Source organism: Silurus aristotelis, assembly GCF_946808225.1.
Source record: "Silurus aristotelis genome assembly, chromosome: 26".
Taxonomy (NCBI): Eukaryota; Metazoa; Chordata; class Actinopteri; order Siluriformes; family Siluridae; genus Silurus; species Silurus aristotelis.
The window spans coordinates 3,914,895-3,935,878 of NC_139599.1; the positions used below are offsets into that span (position 1 = coordinate 3,914,895).

A 20,984-nucleotide genomic window follows, 5' to 3' on the forward strand; every position below is an offset into this window, starting at 1 on the left:
TGTTACTCACGTTATTAGCATGCTTTTACATACAAATATCAGCAAATGCTGTTGCGGAATGATTTGCTAGAGACGTATGGAAAGGAATGTAGCATGGGTATATTCCATAAAGGTTGCGTTGCATGTAGGAATGTTCTAAAGCTCCAAATGTCTTCTTTGAGTGCTGATATTTTACTAATATGATTTACAGTGCGTGTTATACAGTATGATATTTCAGGCTGTTTAAGGGCCACATTGTACGAGACTCCAAGTTCAAATTTGTATATCTGCCTGTTTCTATCTTTTCAATTTTAAAACAATGGAAATTATACTGTGTATTAATTGCTGAAATAAAATCTATTAAACGCATTAATAGAGAAGTGTTGTGACTGCTCGGGAACTCTGGGGGAAAAGTGTTTACATGATACAGTTTCATTAAATGTGGGGCTACTGAGCAATTAATAAAATAGCTCAACATTTGCGATCATCACAGATCCAACACCAGCTTCTCCATGCCAGAGCCTTTAAACACTCGAAGAGGTCCAATGTCCGCTGTGAATACTTTCCGGATGCACTGTACATATAGTAAACTACACACTATATCAATATAGCCTGTATAATGTTTAATACATTAGACTAAATGTAAATGTCTTTAGATTGGACGGTTATGATTTTAAATCCCAGCACCACCTACTAGCTTTGACTAGCTTTTAAAGTAGAGGTTCACTCTGTAAAATATGACTCCAGTTTAAACTTTCTCTTGAGTAGAAGTACAAAGGTATTTGCCTTTAAATGTACTTAAATATCCAAAGTACTATAAGTTATTATGCCTGTAATATAATTTTTGTCACAAGGCACTTGCTTAATTAAACTTTCTTTCGGCTTCTCCCATTAGGGGTCGCCACAGCGGATCATCTGTATTCATGATCCACACGTTTGATTTGGCACATGTTTTTACGCTGGATGCCCTTCCTAACGCAACCCTCCCCATTTATTCAGGCTTGGGACCCGCACTAAGAGTGGCTGGGGTTGGTTCCCTGACCGGGGATCGAACCCGCGCCACAGCGGTGAGAGCGCCGCATCCTAACCACTAACTCAATTTATTCAAAAAGGCTCTAATGTGACTTTTAGCACATCAATCTATTAATAGAATGAGACAAACACTGATCGATATTTATTAAAATTACCATGAGCTTAAATCCAGCACCGCCCAGCTGCCACTACTCACCTTCAGCAGGGCCTTTAAACCTCTACTTAGTTCTATAAATGAAATAATTGTATATTGCTTTAGAAAAGGGTGTGTGTCAAAAGGAATGAATATTATATTAGCATGGCCTGTGTACTGCAACAGTATAGTATAGTATCTACTAAATCACTAATAACTATCTAATCTACTAAACGTATACTTCAGCAGTGTACTTCATATGTTATTAATATACTACACATTATATTAGTATATATTTTATACTGCAGCAGTATACGGTACACTACAAAACCAAAATACTACATATTATATTAATATAGAGTGATGAGGATGGACAGGATTAGAAACGAGTTTATTAGAGGGACCGCACATGGACATTTTGGGGACAAGGTGAGGAAAGTCAGATTGAGATGTGCAGAGGAGGGACATGGGGTATATCGGTAGGAGAAGGCTGAGGAAGGAGAAAAAGAGCAAGACCAAGGAGGAGGTTTATGGATGTGGTGAGGGAGGACATGATGGTAGTTGGTTTAAAAGAGGCAGATGTAGAGGACAGGGGGGTATGGAGACGGATGATCCAATGTGGCGACCCCTAATGGTAGCAGTCAGAAGAAGAAGATATTATATAGATGGTGTATTGCAGCTGTATACACTACTACACACTCGATATCTCGGTATATTCTTTATACTGCAGTAGTATACTACATTGTGTAATACTCTATCCTGTGCAGTGTTGTAGGACACCGCCTACTGTATCAGTAGAGCAATTATACTCTGGCGGGACTATATACTGTATATGTATATAAATAAACCCTCAAATCAAATTGAATTTTAAATACACTTTGGCTTTTTATAGTACTGTGTACAAAGCAAGAAGTGCCAACTTGTGCCAAAATTGGAGTGGAGGAAGCTGAGTGTCCTGCACAAAACCTTGACCTCAATCTGATTTAACAGGCCTTCCAGACCTCCTCACCAAAGCCTGATACGACAGCCCACTTGAGAACAAAGCAAGAAGACCTGAACTCAACCCCACTGAACCGGCCCTCCTGACCTCCTCACCAACATCAGAGTGTGATCTGAGAATGAGCCAGAGCCTGACAATGCCCCTCCAGAGCTTCTCACCAAAGCCTAATCTCACCAATACTTTTATTACTGAATGAACACAAATTCCCACATCTAATCTCCAAGATTGAATGAAAATCCTTCACAGAAGCGTAAGCTTATTTTTATTGGGATTTTCCAAAAGCCCACATGGGTGTGATGCTCAGGAGGGGGAAAAAAACGCTTTGGCCATATACAGGACATACGTTGGAGATGTGTTACGATGACCCCATGATGACGTAAGAGTGGGCGGTTTTACCTTTGCCACGGGTGTGAGTGGGCAGTCAAACAAATAAAGTCCCGCCGTCCCTCAGAGCCTGCTACTTGTAATGTTTTGATAAAAAGTAAACATTTTTTAAGGCTAATAATGAAAATAAATATCCCAAAGTGTGTGTGACGTGTGGTGCTTTACTTTAGCATTGCTTAATTTTACTCTTCTTCTTCTTCTTCTTCTTTTGGCTGCTCTCATTAGGTGTCGCCACAGCGGACCATCAGTCTCCATACCCCCCTGTCCTCTACATCTGCCTCTTTCACCCCAACCACCTGTATGTCTTCCCTCATCACATCCATAAACCTCCTACTTGGTCCTCCTCTTTTCCTCCTTCCGGGTGGCTTCATCCTCAGCATTCTCCTACCGATATACCCCATGTCCCCATTGCTTTATTTTACTATTAGTTTAATATACTATATATGCATGTTGCAACATGCGTGAAAGACAAGAGAGAAGACAAGAGCTAAAATTGCACTTTGAAACACAAAAAAAACACAGGAAAAACTGCTGGCGAGAGTCAAGGCAACTGGCAGCGCCACAATATTACGTATGAAAATTCAAATGCGGTGTAGAAATTTAAATATCTTTACACATTTTTCGTATCGCTATAACAAGACCGAAAAATCGAAATATCGAAAAAATCGAAGACTACCAGTAATGCATTTGAACTTTGCCGCCGTTTAATCACCGCTCGAGAAGAAGAAAGTTTTTTTTCTCCCGGTTGCCTTTGTCGCCCCCTGCAGGCCTTCGTGGGGATGAGCAGCCCGTCAGCAGCGGCTCATGACAGGCGGGGAGGGGGAAGGAAGAAGTGGAAGCCGCGGATCCATCTTTCAAGCGAAAATAGGAAAGAAGCCCCGCGTTTCCAGCGGTTTTACTTCTTCGGCGGTATCTCTCCTTGTAAATAGGTGTCAGGGAGCCCGAGGTGGGGGCTGCATCACTGTCTGTAGGATGTCCCGACATGAAGGTAGGTCGCGAAATAGGGGAAAAGGAAAGAACATTACAGCCGGATTGCTGCGTGAAGAGAATGTGTGTGTAGCTGCCGCGGGTTGCCATGTTTTTGTGTTGAAATGTATTAGGGGGGGGAGAGAAAAAAGGGCTCATGATGGCCGCAGCCGTGAATTTTACAATATCGTTTTCCCACACACACCTAAACATTTCCTTTCGGATAACAAACCCCGTGTTGTAAAAAGATTTCAAGATTGAGAGTCGTCGCTACGCCTTGTTGCCGTGTGATAGCAAGGACCTTACTTAGCATGCTAGCGGCTGTAGCTTAGCGAGCGCCCCAGGCTCCGGCCTGGTGTAGAGGGCGAAGCGGGGGAGAAGTGTTTCAGCTCGTCCCAGACTCCTGATGTGACTGCAGTGTCATCGAGGGCCTGCTTGGTAAAATAAACCACGAACATGTCGCGCCGTTTTAGTGAAGGAAAATCCCCTATATAGCAGGATGATCCAGCAAATCTTAGCCGCTTAGCGCTAGCCGGGCTAGTCACCGGTCTGTGGCGGTCAGTCGGATGAACCCGGGCCGCCCTTGCTGCTCGTTCGGCTTTCCTTTGCTAGCTTTAGCCTTGAGTCACGCTAGCTGGAAGAGAGTGCTTGTACGAGTGAATGACTTGCACGTCTGGAACTAGCCTAAAGCTCCACCTGGCCTATTAGCATCGAGAAATTGGCACTTACTAGAAGTAAAATCCTCTTAAAACGCCACACATTCCTCCCCTAAGACTCAACCAACCTCTATTTTAACCCAAAGTCTCAGTTACAGCCACTTTCCCTACCCGTCAAGGTGTATTTCTAATCCTGAAAGCATGCTAGCTAACTTTACCTGCCTGACTAGCTTACCTTACCTATGGTGGGCTTTCAACCTTTCAGACAGCTCGTAATACATATACAACTAGAAGTGCTGTCATTTTGCTCAAGTTTCCTCAAATCACAATGTCCAATACTCGATTACATTCAAACATTTGCACACCACTTTCCACTTTGGCTTTTATGTACTAATTTTGCTCCAAATCCCCTTGAACCGCGTTCACACGCACACCAATAATCCGATTCGCATCATTCGGATTATTCGAAGTCTATATAAACTATGTGAAGCAATAACGTAAATCAGATTAAGGCCTTAAACTGATATCGTTTCTAGAAACTGAGAGAGAGAGAGAGAGAGAGAGAGAGATACCGGTGTATACTCTGACTAATCTGGCATGGATAATTTGGATTATTCCGCTCGTGTAAACTCATTGTGACCGATTTAATTCTGAATCCCATAAAGGGTTCAAGGAATGTGATAGATACATGTTTTGCAAATTACTCAACTGGATGGAAGTTTTCTTTTGAATTAGTTTAGAACCACACCAATAATCCGATTTGCATAATTCTGTATTATATGTGGAGCGATGACGGAAATCCGACTAAGGTTGTAATCAGATCAAATTTCTAGAAATCCGATAAAGAGACGCCTCTGTATACTCGGACTGGACTGATTCAGATTGTTTAGGTCGTGTAAAGTTTTTAAGGAATTCGATAGACATACTTTAAGCAAATTACGTTCCCAAAATATTGAACTCAACTGGATGGAAGTTTTCTAAAATAGTTTATAACCGCACCAATAATCTGATTCAGATTATTTGAAGTCTGTATAAACTGTGGCGCAATATCGTAAATCCGACTAAGGTTGTAATAAGATCTCGTTTCTAGAAATCCAGTCGAGAGAGACACCTGTTTGGATGTCTGTGTTTACACAGACTAACCTGAGAATGAGATTATTTGTTACTTAACTGCAGGGATGTTTCCTTCGCCTGAGAAAATTAAGAACCACACTAATAATCCGATTCATATAATTCGGATTATTCAAGCTCTATATAAACTATTTTGAGCGATTACTTAAATCCGTCTAAGTCCCTAATCAGATCTTCGTTCTAGAAATCCGATAGAGAGACACCTGTGTAAACTTGGACTAATCTGATTTGGATTATTCGGGCCGTGTAAACGTATTGTGACTAAGTTTTGGATTAGATTAAGGATTTATAAACAATGTGGAGCAATAATGAAAATCGGGTCTGTTGTAATCAGGCGAGAGATCGTCCTGTAATCGTTTTTTTTTTTTTTTCCAATAGTAAGAGACCTTTTTGTACGTGTATAAACTGACCAATCTGATTCAGACAATTTAGAGTGTTCAGGGGGGGTAAACATAGTGTGATTGATTTAGTTTTAGATCAGATTCAAGGAATCTGATGAGCCTGTGTTAAGCCTGTGTAGTTCAATGTGTGAAAAAATGATCACGTGTGCAAATTACTCAATTGGATGGATGTTTTCCTCTGAGATTAGAAGTTTAGAACCACACGAATGATCTGATTATATGATTGATTATGCCGTGTGATCAACATGTTGGTCAAGAAATCTTGTGGACTGACCTGTCCACATTTAAAGAACTATTTAAATAAAAGAAATCTTTTATATATGGTGGGACACCTTGAGACAATAGAGGTTAAAGTTTCTGATCTTCAGGATCGGTTTTCAGAAGGATGAGTTTTTCTTGGTTGTGTTGAACTAGTTCTAATGCCGAGTACTGATAATCTGAACGATCGAAGATGCAAAAGCATCTCTCTCTGTTTACTGGTTTGAAAACTCAGCTATTATATAGTCTGGAATTGGACATCATGCAGCATCTGAGATGTTCATGTGACAGAAAGTGTTTGTCATAAACAGCTGAACAAACACGGCGGATGGAAATGCTGTGATGTATTGTAGGCAGCACCGTGTGCTTATATGAATATCTTACACACTCCTCGTCTTCTTACCAAAATGTTATTATGATCACGATCTAGTTAGGAAGTATATTTGCTTATGTGTTATTGCACCCGTTTCCAAGATATAAAGTGTTTTTGGCATCATAATTCTCTTTTTCCGTGAGTTTTGAGGGTTAGTGATGTATTTAAATGTCTCCTCAACATTGACCATATAGAGACAGGTGACAAATGAAAGGAAAAGCCCACATAACATGTTTTAGACCAGAAGGATTAACCAGAACAGCGTCTCTACTCTTTTGGCATAGGTTTTAGACGTCTATGGAACTGTGATAGAGTCATGAACACGGTTCTTAAACAGAGATCCCCTCAACCGATCGAACACATGATGGCCAAATTTACTATTGGGTCGAGAACTGGTGACTGTGAAGACCATAGACTACAGTTTAATTCATTTTCTTCTTCTGTTAACTTTATTGAGAGATTGGGAATGGGGGTGGAGTCATTCTGGAAGAGGCCACTTCTCTCAGGATAAAAATGTTTTGTCATGGCAGGACGTAAGGAGTCAGAAGGTGATTTGCAGCGAGGTGAATATCTGCAAACGAATGACCTGGCAGTCAAGATGGAGGTCCTTCTCCAATTGCCTCTATAAGCTTTAAACATAACCTCTAACAATAATCCACCTTGAAACACCCGGAGTTGTTTAGACTATTGTACTTTTGGTTGTACTCTATTTAGGTAGGACGGGCTTGAGGACGCCAAACACTCCCCTATTTGTCATGCTGAGAGACTTGTACAACCTGATCACTTTTATTTCCCCCTGCATCTCTGTAGACCAAAGCTTGTGGTTTTAACTCTATTGACCTCCTTGAGGTGTCCATACATTGCAACTTTATCGTATTCCTCATGTGGTACTTTTGCTAACATTCTTACACGCTAACGTCCTACATCAAAGTTCTCGTTCACCAGCCGTTTTTTTTTTCTTCCTCCTTCTGATTTTCCTTCCATGTTAAACTAATGCACAAAGCATCAGTGTATTGGAATGTCCCCAATGTCCGCAACACTATCCAGCTTTGCGTCGCTTTTCATTTCTGTTTATACGCAATGTTCACAATTGCAAATCATGACAACTTGGTGTGATAACGATGCTGTAATTCTACAATACGCTCTTCTCAATTTTTCCCACTTTCTCAACAAGACGCCTCCTGGAGTGTGATCTGAAGCTCCAATTCATATTCATAGGTTTCTGTTTCATCCGAGCCTGGGTTATATTTTAAGATTAGGACTGATTTTCATGTTAGAAAGTAAATATATTAAGGTGTTTTCCTCTCAATTTTAAGTGTAATCTAGTTGCAAAACATCTCAAATGTCGGCCCGGTCCAATTCCGACCCATAAGGATTGAGTGAAATTCATGTTTTTGACCAGAACAATTGATGGACTGGAGTTTTCTGGTGGCAAAGAAACTCATTTGTGGACACGGGGTAAAAATGGGTCGTAGATACAACATGGAGCCTTGAAACAGTTTAGAAATCATGAACAAGTCGTTAACGAAGATGTTTTCAGGGTTTCCGCGGGGTCCCAAAAACTAAAAAGAAAAATACATTTCAGTCCATAAAAAGTCTTAAATTCGCTGTTCGAAGTCTTAAATGATTTTAAACAGGTCTTAATTTTCCGATGTTTCTACAACTGCCTCTAATGTTCATTGAAATTCTCCTGCAGCCCTTTAGAATGTTTTTGTTCGTTAGTTTTCATGGTGTTGATCTTTTTTTTTGTTAGTCCAAAAATAATTAGCTGTATTAGGAATACAAATGAGACCAACATGCAGCAGCCAATCAGCTTTCTGTTATTGCCACTAATCTCTTTTGGCTTGTTTAGGGTTTGATTAAAACCAGTTGTTAACGTGTGTGTGTGTGTGTGTGTGTGTGTGTGTGTGTGTGTGTGTGTGTGTGTGTGTGTGTGTGTGTGTGTGTGTGTGTGTGTGTGTGTGTGTGTGTGTGTGTTTTGATTTAGACCTTTTAAGAATTTCATTCTTAATGGTATTATAGGGGTCTCAAATTTGACTTTGTGAAACCTGCAGAAACCCTGTTTTTTATTAGTATTTTTTTTTTTACACTTAGCTGGTCAAAGGGTTGCGATCTGATTGGCCGTGCAGCAGTTTTGTACTTTTGGATGCTGTAAGCTGACGAGCTTTTCCAAGGAAGATGAAGAGTTCATGCCTTCTCAGGTTTAAAAGGTTCATTCGTCTCAGGTCTCTGGTAAAAACTGGAGATTCTGATAAATTCAGGGAAAGTCTGTGGGTTGGTCTTGATATTATTGTCAGACTGCTCTTCTCTCAGCCAAGCAATGAAAAGTACCAGACTCTGTAGAAGAAGTGATAGACTTTGGACAAAAAGAGTCCAATAATCTCCAGTAGAGTTTGTGTGTATTGGTTACTGCAGTATTACTTTTATATTAACAATATGAGTCAGGATTGATGTGTAAAAATTGTAAAGGCAGATCACCGCATAATTATTGTTGCGCATTGAACATCCCTTTGTTCAGAAAACCAGTTTTACTTTCTGTGTGGGTGTGGGTGTGTGTTTTGCCTAAATGTGAGAATTAGCCCTTTACTTGTCTCTGCATGTGGATTATGGTTGGTGTGGTGCTGGTTCCAGCTGTCAGTGTTGAGTAACTGAGAAAATCTCGTGTGTTTGCCGAAAAGGTGTATGGATCCGTTATGCCAATCAAATGGACAAGCGAAAGTAGGCGGGTCTCGGACGTGTTTGTTGACTGCCCACAATTTCTCATGTGAATGCATGAAGGCTTGTGAGAGTTTCCAGCCTGTGTTAAGTTTTCTGTTGTGTTTAATGACTCGGTGTAATGCAGGGGTGATCGCATAATCGTTTGAACGGTAAATACACCTAAAAAAGTGGTTTGGCACAAAGATTGAATTGAAAGATTTGCTGCTTTCAGGTCACAGAAAAGCTTAAAGTCTTCTAGCTTAACTGTTCATGCTAGTACTTGTAGTAGGTCTATGAGCGCTCATGTTTAAGGGTGTACAGGTTGCTTTGTTCACTAGTCACATTTCTTTTTGCCAGGACATAGTGTCATTTGGAGAGGTGGTAGGACATGTGGACTAAAGTTCGAAGACTGACAGAGACGAGGATTCGGTTCTTGAGCCAAATGATATCATTAAGTGTGTGTTTCCAGCCTGCTGTCTCTGGTATTAAACTTGTCTAGTGCTGTGCGAATCTTCCAAGCTTTGTGACTACGGGATTCTGTCAGCTAGTGTTGCACGATATAGCGCTATTAGAAACGTATCGCAATACCCTGCTTTTAAAAACAATACAATTCCTCATTTTATTAGTATCAGTACTTTCAGTGACCGATGTGGTTCCGAATGTGTTAGACAATAGGGTGTGTGTGTGTGTGTGTGTGTGTGTGTGTGTGCGCGCGCGCCGCCCCAGTGTTCTCTACCCCACATTGATTGCGTGCCGAATTGTTTTTTCCTCTCCGACTTTCAGGATGAAACGTAAATAATAAAAAATGCTAATTAATTTTTTTATTTATGTTTGGTTTTTTTATTTATTTTTTTTTATTTTTTTTATTAAACAGTTTGACTGTTTCAGCAGACAGCAAATGTTGGCTGTTTATCAATAAATAAAAACAAAGTTTCATTATCCAATTACTTTTCCTGTTTTTTTTTGTTTTTGTTTTTGTTTTTTTAAATCCATAGTGTTAAATCGGTATTGGAATCATGATTTTTAAATTACGTATCGCGCAATAGTCAAGATTTTCAGCACTGTAGGCACGAGACAGAGTTCATAGACAATGGACAGACGACGTCTGAAATTTCTGTGCTTTTGAACTCGAGCTACTGGCTTGCCTTCCCCGCAAGCTCGACCCCGCAGCACATGTTTTGTGCAGGTTATATATAGGACATGGAACACATGCCAGAGCCGAAGAACACAGCAGAGACAGAGACAGGTGTCTCTCACCTCCTCCTTGCACTTCATCATCTGTCATCCCATTTTTGCTTATTGTGACTATTGGGATAAATATATATATTTTTGGTCAAAACAAATATTACGATTTCACAACCCGTGATCATGTGACCAAAGCCGCACGTAGTGAATTAAATTTGGCCAGCGCAGGTTCGGAGGTTTGGCAGGAAGAGGACATTGCTGATGTTTGAATACCTGTTCATGTGCAAATATTCCAATTCAAAAGTTACTGCTCGGAGTTTCTTGTATAAACGTAATAAAAAGGAAAATCATATTTGGCTGTAATTTGATGCAGAGGTTGGATAGGAAGCTTGTAGGATAAAAGGGAGAGGATAGAGTTCCAGTAACAGTGAACACACTTCATTCATACAAGAACAGGTGCAAATCAGGTAGCTCGGGTTTTCAGACTAAAACTAGCAACACTATTTTATAGCGAGCTTTTAATTGTATTTTAAATTGCTGTTTTTTTTTGTGAATGGTTTAGATTAGAGACTGCACGAGTCTAATACCCAGGATCACTGCTGAACTTGTGCATGCAGAGAGAGAGAGGGAGAGAGAGAGAGAGAGAGAGAGAGTCCTTGAGCTGAAAAGACCTCACATTTTTTAATTGTAACTTGCTGTTCCTTCGTTTAAGTTGTTTGATACCCAAGTTCATCCCCCCCCCCCCCCCCCCTTTATAACCACTCTTTTTTTTTTTTTTTTTTTTTTAAGCTCCCTGCATCTTTTGCATGAGACCCGGGTTCACCTTTTTTTGTGCAAATTTCGAAGAACAAGCATAAAAACTCTTTCAGTACTGCCGAACAGTTTCTCTGCGGAGACGGCGCTGCCTGAAATAGTTATTAGATGACGTAAACCGAACCGATCCGGTCACAATTCGCTGTGATTTATTTATTTATTTATTTTCCCTCTTTTCTCCAGAACGAGAGCAGCATGCCAAACCTTTTTTTTTTGCCACTATCTCGGTAGTGCAAGTATTTAGAGCTTTAACCACCTCTGTTTTTGAATATTAATGTTATAATGAAAAAGAATATTATACAAGAATGTACTATAGGATTGTACATTCCAACCCCACCCCCCCTTTTAGGTTTAATGGGCAAAGGGGCGGGGCTTCTAGGTGGCGCTAGGGTGTAATTTAATGTAATAATGGTGTAATAGTAATTTTCAAATGATTTCAAATTCATGACAATTTTTTTATTTTTAAAATTACATGGAAAAGAAAAAGAGCTGAGACTTCTTGCTTTTAATATTAAAAAATTTTTAAGCTACTAATAAATTGTTTCAAATAATATAATCATATTTTATTCTTTAATAAGCTATACCGAGGCATGATATAATTAGTTATGACTTGGTGAATGAATATGCAAATTATATGCAAATATTTGCATATATACAGTTCCAGACCTACCTTATTACACATCCATTGTTAAATAAAAATATTATTTATTTTTAGTTGGTTTGCAGGTTTTATCTCCTAATTATTGCACATTCAAAGGTGAAGATCAATGTTGTGACCTCACCCCCCGCCTGACCTCACAGTCTGAGCTCAGACAAAACGGCGCCCCTGTTTTAAAAAAAAATTTTTTGGGTGAGATTCAGGAAGGGTTTGTATAATCACATGCATGTAAAATACTGTTCTGATTGGAAAGGAAGTAACCTTGCTGTAGTGTTGCTGCTGAGCTCTGACCTGCTCTGCTGAGCAACTTTTTAGTGTAAATAGAAAGAAATATGAAATCGTCATTGATTATTTTGCACTTCGTCTTCCAGGCAGCTAAAGCTTGCAAACTGCACTTTTAGAATCTCGTGGCTTATTTTAACATCCCTATGAAAGAAGTGAAACTTCATCACAAAAATGCAGTTATTGCTGAACTACAGGATTATTCCCAGGTTCACGTGACTACATTGATGATATGTTTTGAATTATGGCAAAAATATCTTCTGGTGCCTTGCTGTATGTCACCTGCATATTGTTGTAGCACTTTGAAGGTGTATTTAATAATAATAGTAATAATAATGCTGTTATTTTCTCTTGTAACATCTGCTTGTGCAGCACAAAGGAGGTTGATTTGAAAGCGTGTGTTCTCGTCCTGCAGGTGTGAGCTGTGACGCATGTTTAAAAGGGAACTTCAGGGGGCGCCGGTACAAGTGTTTAATTTGCTACGACTACGACCTGTGCGCGTCGTGTTACGAAAGTGGAGCCACCACGACCCGACACACCACGGAACACCCCATGCAGTGCATACTAACCAGGGTAGACTTTGGTAAGAGCCTCCCTCAGGCCACTCGATAAGAAAACAGGTTATCAGCTTGGGTGTCATTATGAAATGAAGTGTCTCTCTCTCTCTCTCTCTTTCTCTCTCTCTCTCTCTCTCTCTCGGTCTGCAGATCTGTATTACGGTGGAGAGGCATTTTCAGTAGAGCAGCCCCAATCGTTTACTTGTCCCTACTGCGGCAAAATGGGTTACACAGAAACGTCTCTACAGGAACACGTCACCTCGGAGCATGCAGAGACTACCACAGAGGTGGTGAGTGTATTTACAGCACTTCTTTTCTACGAGACACATGAGTCTTTTCAAAACAGCTTCTGATGATGTAGAGAAAAGCACCGTCTGTCCTGATCCACATATCTGAAATCAGAGACGTGTTTGATTATCTAGCACTATAATTGACAACTTGCATTCCACCCAGAGCACCCAGGCAGTATTGTATCTTGCGTGAAAGCTATAGGACATTGTAGTATTTAGTAAAAAAGAAATAAATAAACACCCAATGTAAAAGAGTCCTGAACTGTATTACAAAAATTAAAACAGTGCTGCATCATGGAAATGTGCTAAACTAAATAAATATGAATGTAATTATTATATTAATAAATATTGAGAAAAATAAGACATGTATTCAAACTGAAACAAAAAGTAAATAAAAACTAACAAATGAAATCCAAAATGAAAGACCAAAAAAAAAGGCACGTCGAGTAAAAAGCACACAGAGTCAGTGATTCGCCTCTAGAGCCTACTCTCATACTGTACTAATGCAACCCGGAAAAACTATCGGTATGGATTTTTGCAGATAGTACCGGCAATCAACAATCGCCGACGGTTAATTGAAGAACACAATGAATCAGTCGACCACTAACGATAGACTTAGACTGTGTGAACAGAAGTTTGTGGACACCCTACCAAAAGATTCTTATGTGCTTTTTGAACGTCACATTTTCTATTGTATTGATTTCCATGTAGACACGCGTGTTTCATATCAGAGGCATGATGGACAAAATATTATGACTATCACCTGTACAGATAAATTGCTAAGTCTGATGCACTTTTGTATTTCAGGTAGATTCAGCATTTAGAGCTTTGAGTTACAATCTAACGACAAACAATCTTTAGCGTTGCCGTTTATTAAAATGTTAATAATAGGAGAAAACTAGAATTTCCTTTTACTGAAGAAAATGCAAGTGGTGCTTGACTGCTAAATTCATCGTTGGACATTGGTTTTTCACTGCAAAGTGTGAAAAGCAGTTGTCGTAGGTGGGATGAGCATTTTGATGTAACGGTTTCCTCATTATTTTCTGTGCGAACGCCACATTACCGAGAAAAAACTCTCTCCCAACTCTGCTGAACATTTTGACATGTCGTAAGTCCACGTTGCTGGAGATTCAATACAGAAGCAGGTCGTATGTTGTATATCAGAGGGATGAGATGCAAAATGTATCTATCACTATTATCTGTACAGATAAATTGGTAAATCTGATGCAGTTATGCATTTCAGATAGATTCAATTAGAGCTGTGAGCTACAATCTAAACAATCGTTCCATATTAATAGTGTTGGGATTTTTATATAATAACATGGTAATAATGGTGGAAATGTACACCCCTTTTATGTTCTAACTCCTGATATATCAGCAACAGCCCGAATTATTGTCATTACAAAAACAATATTTATTTGTGAAAGCAGTGAAACCTGTTTCAGGATATCTGGTTTCATGGCTTTAGTTCATAATAAGCTCTTCATTAAAAAATATTAGATTCACCATTGATGTGAGGTCATGTGATAGACTGGGGGTTGGACTTGGCAATTCCAACTTGTAGAGGTGATTTTATTTATTTTGTGTAATCAGAGTTCAGAGTTATAAACTTTCTGATGAGCTTGAAGGCCTACACAGTCGCTGTTTTATGGTCATGTGAATCTTTGTTTTTGTTTTTGATTTCCAAAGTCTTGCAACTAATTGTCAAGAATTAAATCCAAGTAGTCAGTTTATACATTTTTTTTTCTTTTCAGATTTGCCCCATATGTGCAGCGTTGCCCGGAGGTGACCCCAATCACGTGACGGACGACTTCGCTGCTCATCTGACACTTGAACACAGAGCACCAAGAGATTTAATATCCTTTCTGTTTTGTTTTACATTTCAGATCACACACACACATGCACATATTACATTAAACAGGGACATGAAAGAATTTTGCTTCATTCAAAAGCACAAGTTTTAAAGCAGGATTATTCTCTATATGGACAAAAGTTTCTGGACACCTGACCATGTGATTCCACATTGAGTCCCCAGTTGCTGTTTTAACAACCTCCACATTTCTGGGAGAATGTTCCATTGGCACTAGTGTGCTTGTGGAGATTTGTGCTGATTCAGACACAAGGCTGTTATTGAAGTCAGGTACTGATGGAGGTGGGGTGAGGAGCCCTGGGGTGCAGTCAGCGTTCACATTTATCATAAAGGTGTTCAATAGGGGGGTTGAGGCCGGAGCTCTATAGCAGGCCACTTAAAATACACTACAAAGCATTTATTGGCAATGCATTAAAAACTAGGGAGTGATTTTTTATTTATATATTTATTTTTACGATGATTTGAGCAGTGGCACTACATCAGCATTCACATTACAAAGTTAACTTATTGTACATATTGATTTGTGATTGATTTCGATTACTTTACACCCGGTGCTATAGCTTTCTGCCTCGTGTCGAATATAATTTTGCATTTCTTCGCTTCTGTAGATTAAATCCTCAAACTCCTCCCTGCCCACTATATAGGCTCACTACATAGGGTAGAACATCAAGAACATATGTAATGTACTGTTTACAATTTGTACAGTCTGCTGCGTTGATTGTATTTGAGCCAAAAAAAAAGGTTGTTGGCAACCTCAGCTCACTGTATCTCATGTTTAAAAGCTTGCTGTGCTGGAGACATGGTACTGCTTCTGAGTACTTTTTTACTTTTTTAAATCGTGTAACTTTTTACTTACATTTTAACTTAAATACAAGTAAAGTTACAGGTCTAAAAATCTACTCGAGTAAAATAAAGCTCATTTAAAATTGACTCCGAGTTTTTAATAGCAGGGGTGGAGGATTCTGGTGTAGTTAAAAAAGAGAGATGCATCTCAAAGTAGTTGTTTTTGGTTTTAATTGAAGTACACCTTTAAAAATTAAAGTGCAATAAAAAAAATAAATAAATAAATAAACTCTACAGTTCATGCTTTGAGTCTAATGCGAGTTATGCACTTTCACAGTAAAAAACAAAACTGATATGACGTTATTTAGATAGAAATTCCTATCTGGAATATAGTGATACTAATTGTTGCTCCTTAATGGCGTTGGTGTGTACGATGAGAGCAGCGGGGTGCGGCACGTGCGCAGGATGTTTCACCCTGGGCGTGGGCTGGGCGGCCCTCGGGCAAGGAGGACTAACATGCACTTTACCAGCAGCTCCACTGGGGGGCTCTCATCCTCACAAAGCTCCTCTTACTCCCCGAGCAATCGGGAAGCTATGGACCCAATAGCAGGTGTGTTACAGGTGTTAAGGTTTTAAAGGATAACAGTGTGATTACAGCTCCATTATGCCACAGTATGAGCCACGTTTACAACTTAACGACTTGTTTATAATATCAGCCCAGTTTGGTCTTTTCTTTCCCCCAGTATTGCTAGACGTCTCTCTGATTGTCTTTTTTTTAGAGTTGCTGTCTCAGCTGTCAGGTGTTCGGCGCTCGGCAGGTGGTCAGCTGAACCCTTCAGGCCCATCGGCCTCACAGCTACAGCAGTTGCAAATGCAGTTGCAGCTGGAGCGGCAGCAGGCGCAGGCGGCGCGTCAGCAGCTGGAAACGGCGCGCAATGCCACGCGCCAGCGCAGCAACGCGAGCAACATCAGCGCCAGCGTGCCGCCACCCAGCACCGCAACAAACACAGCCATAACCGAGAGCAACCCGATGGCCTCCCACAGCTCCCAGTTCCTCCTCACACGGTGAGCACATGGACACACACATGATTTTGTGAATCTGTTATATAAAGGAAAACTAAACAGGGTGTTAGTAGTTTTGGCATGGACTAGAAACAAGTCTTTACCTGAAGCTGCCATTTTAATATGAATAACAAACCTGCTATGGAAGCATAGAGGTAGCAAAATTCTATTTAAAACGGAAATGTATGTTATTTAAAAATTAAAAATTTTCCATTACCATGTGTGCAAAGTATGGTGCAAAAGGAAAATAAAACTTAAATGCTAATTCTATTCGCCTTAAATGCATTTAGACTCTAAAATTCTTAGGATTGCATTTTCATCACACGGTGTTATGATGAAAAAATATTTAGGACAATTAACATTTAAATGATCCATTTCTGCTTGAGCGTGTTTAATATATCAGTTCAATTTGGGTAATAATTGTAAAAATAATAAATAATAATAAAAGCGTCAACATTCTGATGTCATTTGCATATTAAATCTACTGTTAGAATTGCAAATTATATTAATTTCATATTCCTTTTGCTCATATAACAACGGAAAATTTGCATTCATACACAAGAAAAGCATTTCCGTTTTGAATGTTGCTACCTCTGTGCTTCCATAGGCTGCTAGAGATCAGTCAGGTTTTTATACATGGGTGTTTATGAGCGAGTGCTTGTCTCCAGGTTAAATTGGGATTTTCTGCGATTGAACTTGAGCTTAAAGCTGTATAAAGCGTTCCTCATATCCAGAGTTTGAGCCACGACCACATGAACAGCCTAAAGATCCACAAATCAAACCTCTGCTGCGACAATGGCTCAGGACTGCAATTAGCATGAGCAGATTTGTTTTCAAGGGTCCATCAGGGAACAGTTGATAAGTGATGAAACTATAATTGGAACTATAATCATTGGCACCCAGACGAGGAGGGGTTCTCTTCCGGGTCTGGTTCCAAATACCACGTCAGGGAGTTTTTACAAACTGTAGTTTGTTCAAAGTGGATCTTTCCAACGCTGTTTCTCCCGTTTTGTTGTGTTGTAGTGTTTTTGTTTTAAAATTGATTACAAATTAAAAGCAGTGATGGGACCCTGATTTATGAAAAGGCTGCTTGAGTGCAAACGCTGCATGTTTGACTCTTCTTGATTCAGCAGGAGAGAAATGATATTTCTCAGAGTCACACCCTGAGAAATATCATCACTATTGATATTATCTCTATTGTCTCAATATTTATAAATCCACCTGCCCCTGTGACCGGTTTAAGACTCGAATGTTTACCCACGTCGCCTTTCATTTCATCGCCTTCCTTCTACTCGGCAGGTTGAACGAGCCGAAGATGTCCGAGGCGGAGCGTCAGGCTCTGGAGAGCGAGCGCGCCGATCGGAGCCTGTTCGTGCAGGAGCTGCTGCTGTCCACGCTTATGCGCGAGGAGAGCTCTTCCTCGGACGAGGATGAGCGGCGAGACTTCGCCGACTTCGGCGCCATGGGCTGCGTGGAGATCATGCCTTTGGACGTGGCGCTGGAGAGTCTGAATCTGAAGGAGAGCTCTGCAGGCAAAGAGCCTCCACCTCCTCCTCTTTGATGATATCCCACCACCACGCAGACAATGTCCTCTGTGCTGTAACTGCCAATGACGGTGGGCAAACACACAGCTCTCACTTTTTTTCTTTTTTTTTTTTTTTTCTTTTTTTTTTTTTTTTAAATTTTGAATTTTTTTTTTGGTGATTTTCAGGTCTGTCACCTGTTACATTGTAAAAATCCATAAAGAGTGAGAGAGAGAGAGAGATAGAAATAGAGAGGGAAAGAACAAACGTATGAGATGTTCGTGAGCGTGCAAGAGACAATGAAAGTGTATGGTGTGTGTGTGTGTGTGTGTTTGATGATGATAATCAGTTCCACATGACTAATTTTTTTTCCTTTAGCAGGTGAGCGTAGGTAGCTGTGGCAGACCTTCAGCTTCCTGTGTCTAACAAAAAAAAAAAACCCAAGGCTCTCCTTATAAATACTCCACATTCTAAAACTGAAGACAGAGTCCTTCTCTAATGAAGCTGCTGTGTGTATTTATGAATAGTAATTAATAAAAAGTGCTTGGATGGTTTACCATAACTACTGCATGAGGTTATTTGCAGTGTGCATGATTTTTAATGACCTTGTCATTAAAATGGCAAAAATCCCAAAGCGTTCTTTACTTTTTTTTTTTTTTTTTTTTTTTTTTTTTTTTTGGTTCGTCTAAATTTTTTTTTATTTTATTTTATTTTTCTTTTTAAAAGAGTTACTTGAACTAAAAAAAAAAAAAAAAAGTGTTTTGAATCTATGATATATTATAGAATCAAAATTTATTTAAATATTTTATAAAAAAGGAAATAAACGCAAAAGCATCAAAAAATTTGGAAACCTGCAGTAGCTTCATAAGAAAGCAACGCAATGTTCTGTCTCCACTCCAGTCTGCTCTTGCTTTCAGGCCACACATGATAACATAACCAATGCTGCAAAAAAATAAAACAAAAAACTAAAGAAAAAAAAACATGGTGGGACAAAAATAAAGAAATAAAAGAAAATTAGTTAATACAGTAGTCTTTCTTTTTTTTTAATCCAAGAATTAAATCTATACAAGCAAAAATATAACCTCCTGTTTATAACCTGCCTCTTTATTTTGGTTTTTTTGTTTGTTATAAAAAAGAAAAAAAAAGAAACGACGTCGATGTTTTCGTGACAACTGTGTAATCACAAGATGTACTTTCTAACTTTTGCACCTGTACAGAACACTTAGCCTCTCCATGCTTCATCTTGCTCTGCTTCTTCCAATAGCGCCTGCTGCTCCTGAATCGATCCTCTGAGCTGGAATGCAGATAGACGATCATTTTTAATTGGGTTGTTTTTGTTCCCCTCCCTGTCCCCCGGCCGAGCAAAAAATATCACTGTACACAGGAGGAATCTGCGCCTGCATCAGCAGTCCTGCCCGTATATCGCTTATTTTTTTCTTCCTTAAGTTGGTGAAGGAAAGCTGGAGACTTTGTCCCATAGGTTTTTTTCTTTTAACATTGAAAAAAAGAAGAAAAAAATGTTTCTTTTTTTTTTTTTTTTTTTTGCTCTGCTAAAATGAAATGGAAAAAAAAGATAGCACCTTCTATTTATTCAGGTTTTAATTTGCTTTGGATTCTTTTGGATGTTTTTTTTTTTTTTTTTTTTAAAGCCTTGTGATTGAATCATGCCACCTCCATGCCTATACTTTTAGCCTCAATGTAAAATACAATGAGATGTATATTGAATTTGTGCGTTAACTTTCATAATGGTTCTAGGACATGGGCAGACTTTTCCTTTTTTTTTTTTTTTTTTTTTTTTTTTTAATTGTAAATTTAGAATACTACAATAAAAACAGCGCACAGCTTTTGATGAAAAGAAACCCATCGTCCTCTCGCTCTTTGTAGCCGGCGGTTCATATGGAGGGTCGTGGAAAAATTGTAGCTGCTGATGATTAACTTTGAGGTATTTGTGCTGCTTGGATTTTATATATTAACGTGAATGGCGTTGTCTGAAGTTGTAAAAACTCGACCCGTGAGTCAAATCGAAAAACGACGATGTTGCCACCGGAATGTGAAAACGGCTTTCAGAATTGAATTTCCATCAAAATTCTCTATTAAAAGAATTGTCTTAGCAGCATAATTATCCTTTCCTTCATTTATACATTCTTTTTAATGACAAATTACGACACTATTATTATATGGGGAGAAATACCATATTTAAATGACACCAATTTACAAATCTCTATAGAACTAATTATATATATATTTTTTTATCTCTCACAGGTTTAAAAGTAACAGCTTGATTTCTATTTCAAAATTGGCATTAGCTTGTCTCAACAATCGCACCTGGTTTAAGAGTCTTTTGTATTAAATCTTGCTGGAACATTGGATTTCTTGGAACTACTCAAACCTTACAAAAAAATATTTAAACCAGTATCTCAACGCGCTCAAGTTGTCAGTCGGTTACTTAAATCGAGTTTTTGTGGATTAAATTGTTATAATTGAACAACCCCCAACTGGGTTCTCCTGCTTCCTCCTAAAAATGAATGAAAAAAAAAAATAAATGAAAAAACCTGCCTAGTTAGTTTATTGACTTGTTGCTAGGCAAAATGATTTTTTTGTTTTTTATTTATTTGTTTATTAACGCAAAAGTCATACCAGAACAGGTTTGGGTCTCCTAGTTCAAGTAAAGGAAAAATTAAATGCTCTCACATCCTAAGACATCTATACAGTTGTGTGTCTCAAGTTTGTGGAAACAGTTTGAGGAAGAACCAAATATTTCTGGAAAACTCATTGTCATATGCTCACATCGTAATTACAGCTTTGATCAGGTATCCTGTGATTTCATGAGCCAATCAAAAACTAATGGGCGTGGCCAGTGACTGGAAAAAGTCATAAATGGCGGAGCTGCTAGTCAGTAAGTACAGCTCACTTCTTTGTCTTCCTGTTGTTTGATCTTCCAACATTCCACA

The 20,984-nt window shown here is 39.1% G+C and overlaps 1 protein-coding gene across 1 annotated transcript; it reads left to right on the forward strand.

Moving 5' to 3' along the window:
- The first annotated feature begins 3,317 nt into the window (after positions 1 to 3,317).
- Positions 3,318 to 18,595, forward strand: kcmf1 (potassium channel modulatory factor 1). The gene is given in 9 exon segments (XM_083531050.1): positions 3,318 to 3,381; positions 3,384 to 3,448; positions 3,450 to 3,516; positions 12,364 to 12,531; positions 12,656 to 12,795; positions 14,550 to 14,651; positions 15,881 to 16,058; positions 16,228 to 16,513; positions 17,810 to 18,595. Coding segments are annotated over 9 exon segments (1,317 nt in total). The 5' UTR covers positions 3,318 to 3,332; the 3' UTR covers positions 18,072 to 18,595.
- Positions 18,596 to 20,984: the final 2,389 nt, after the last annotated feature.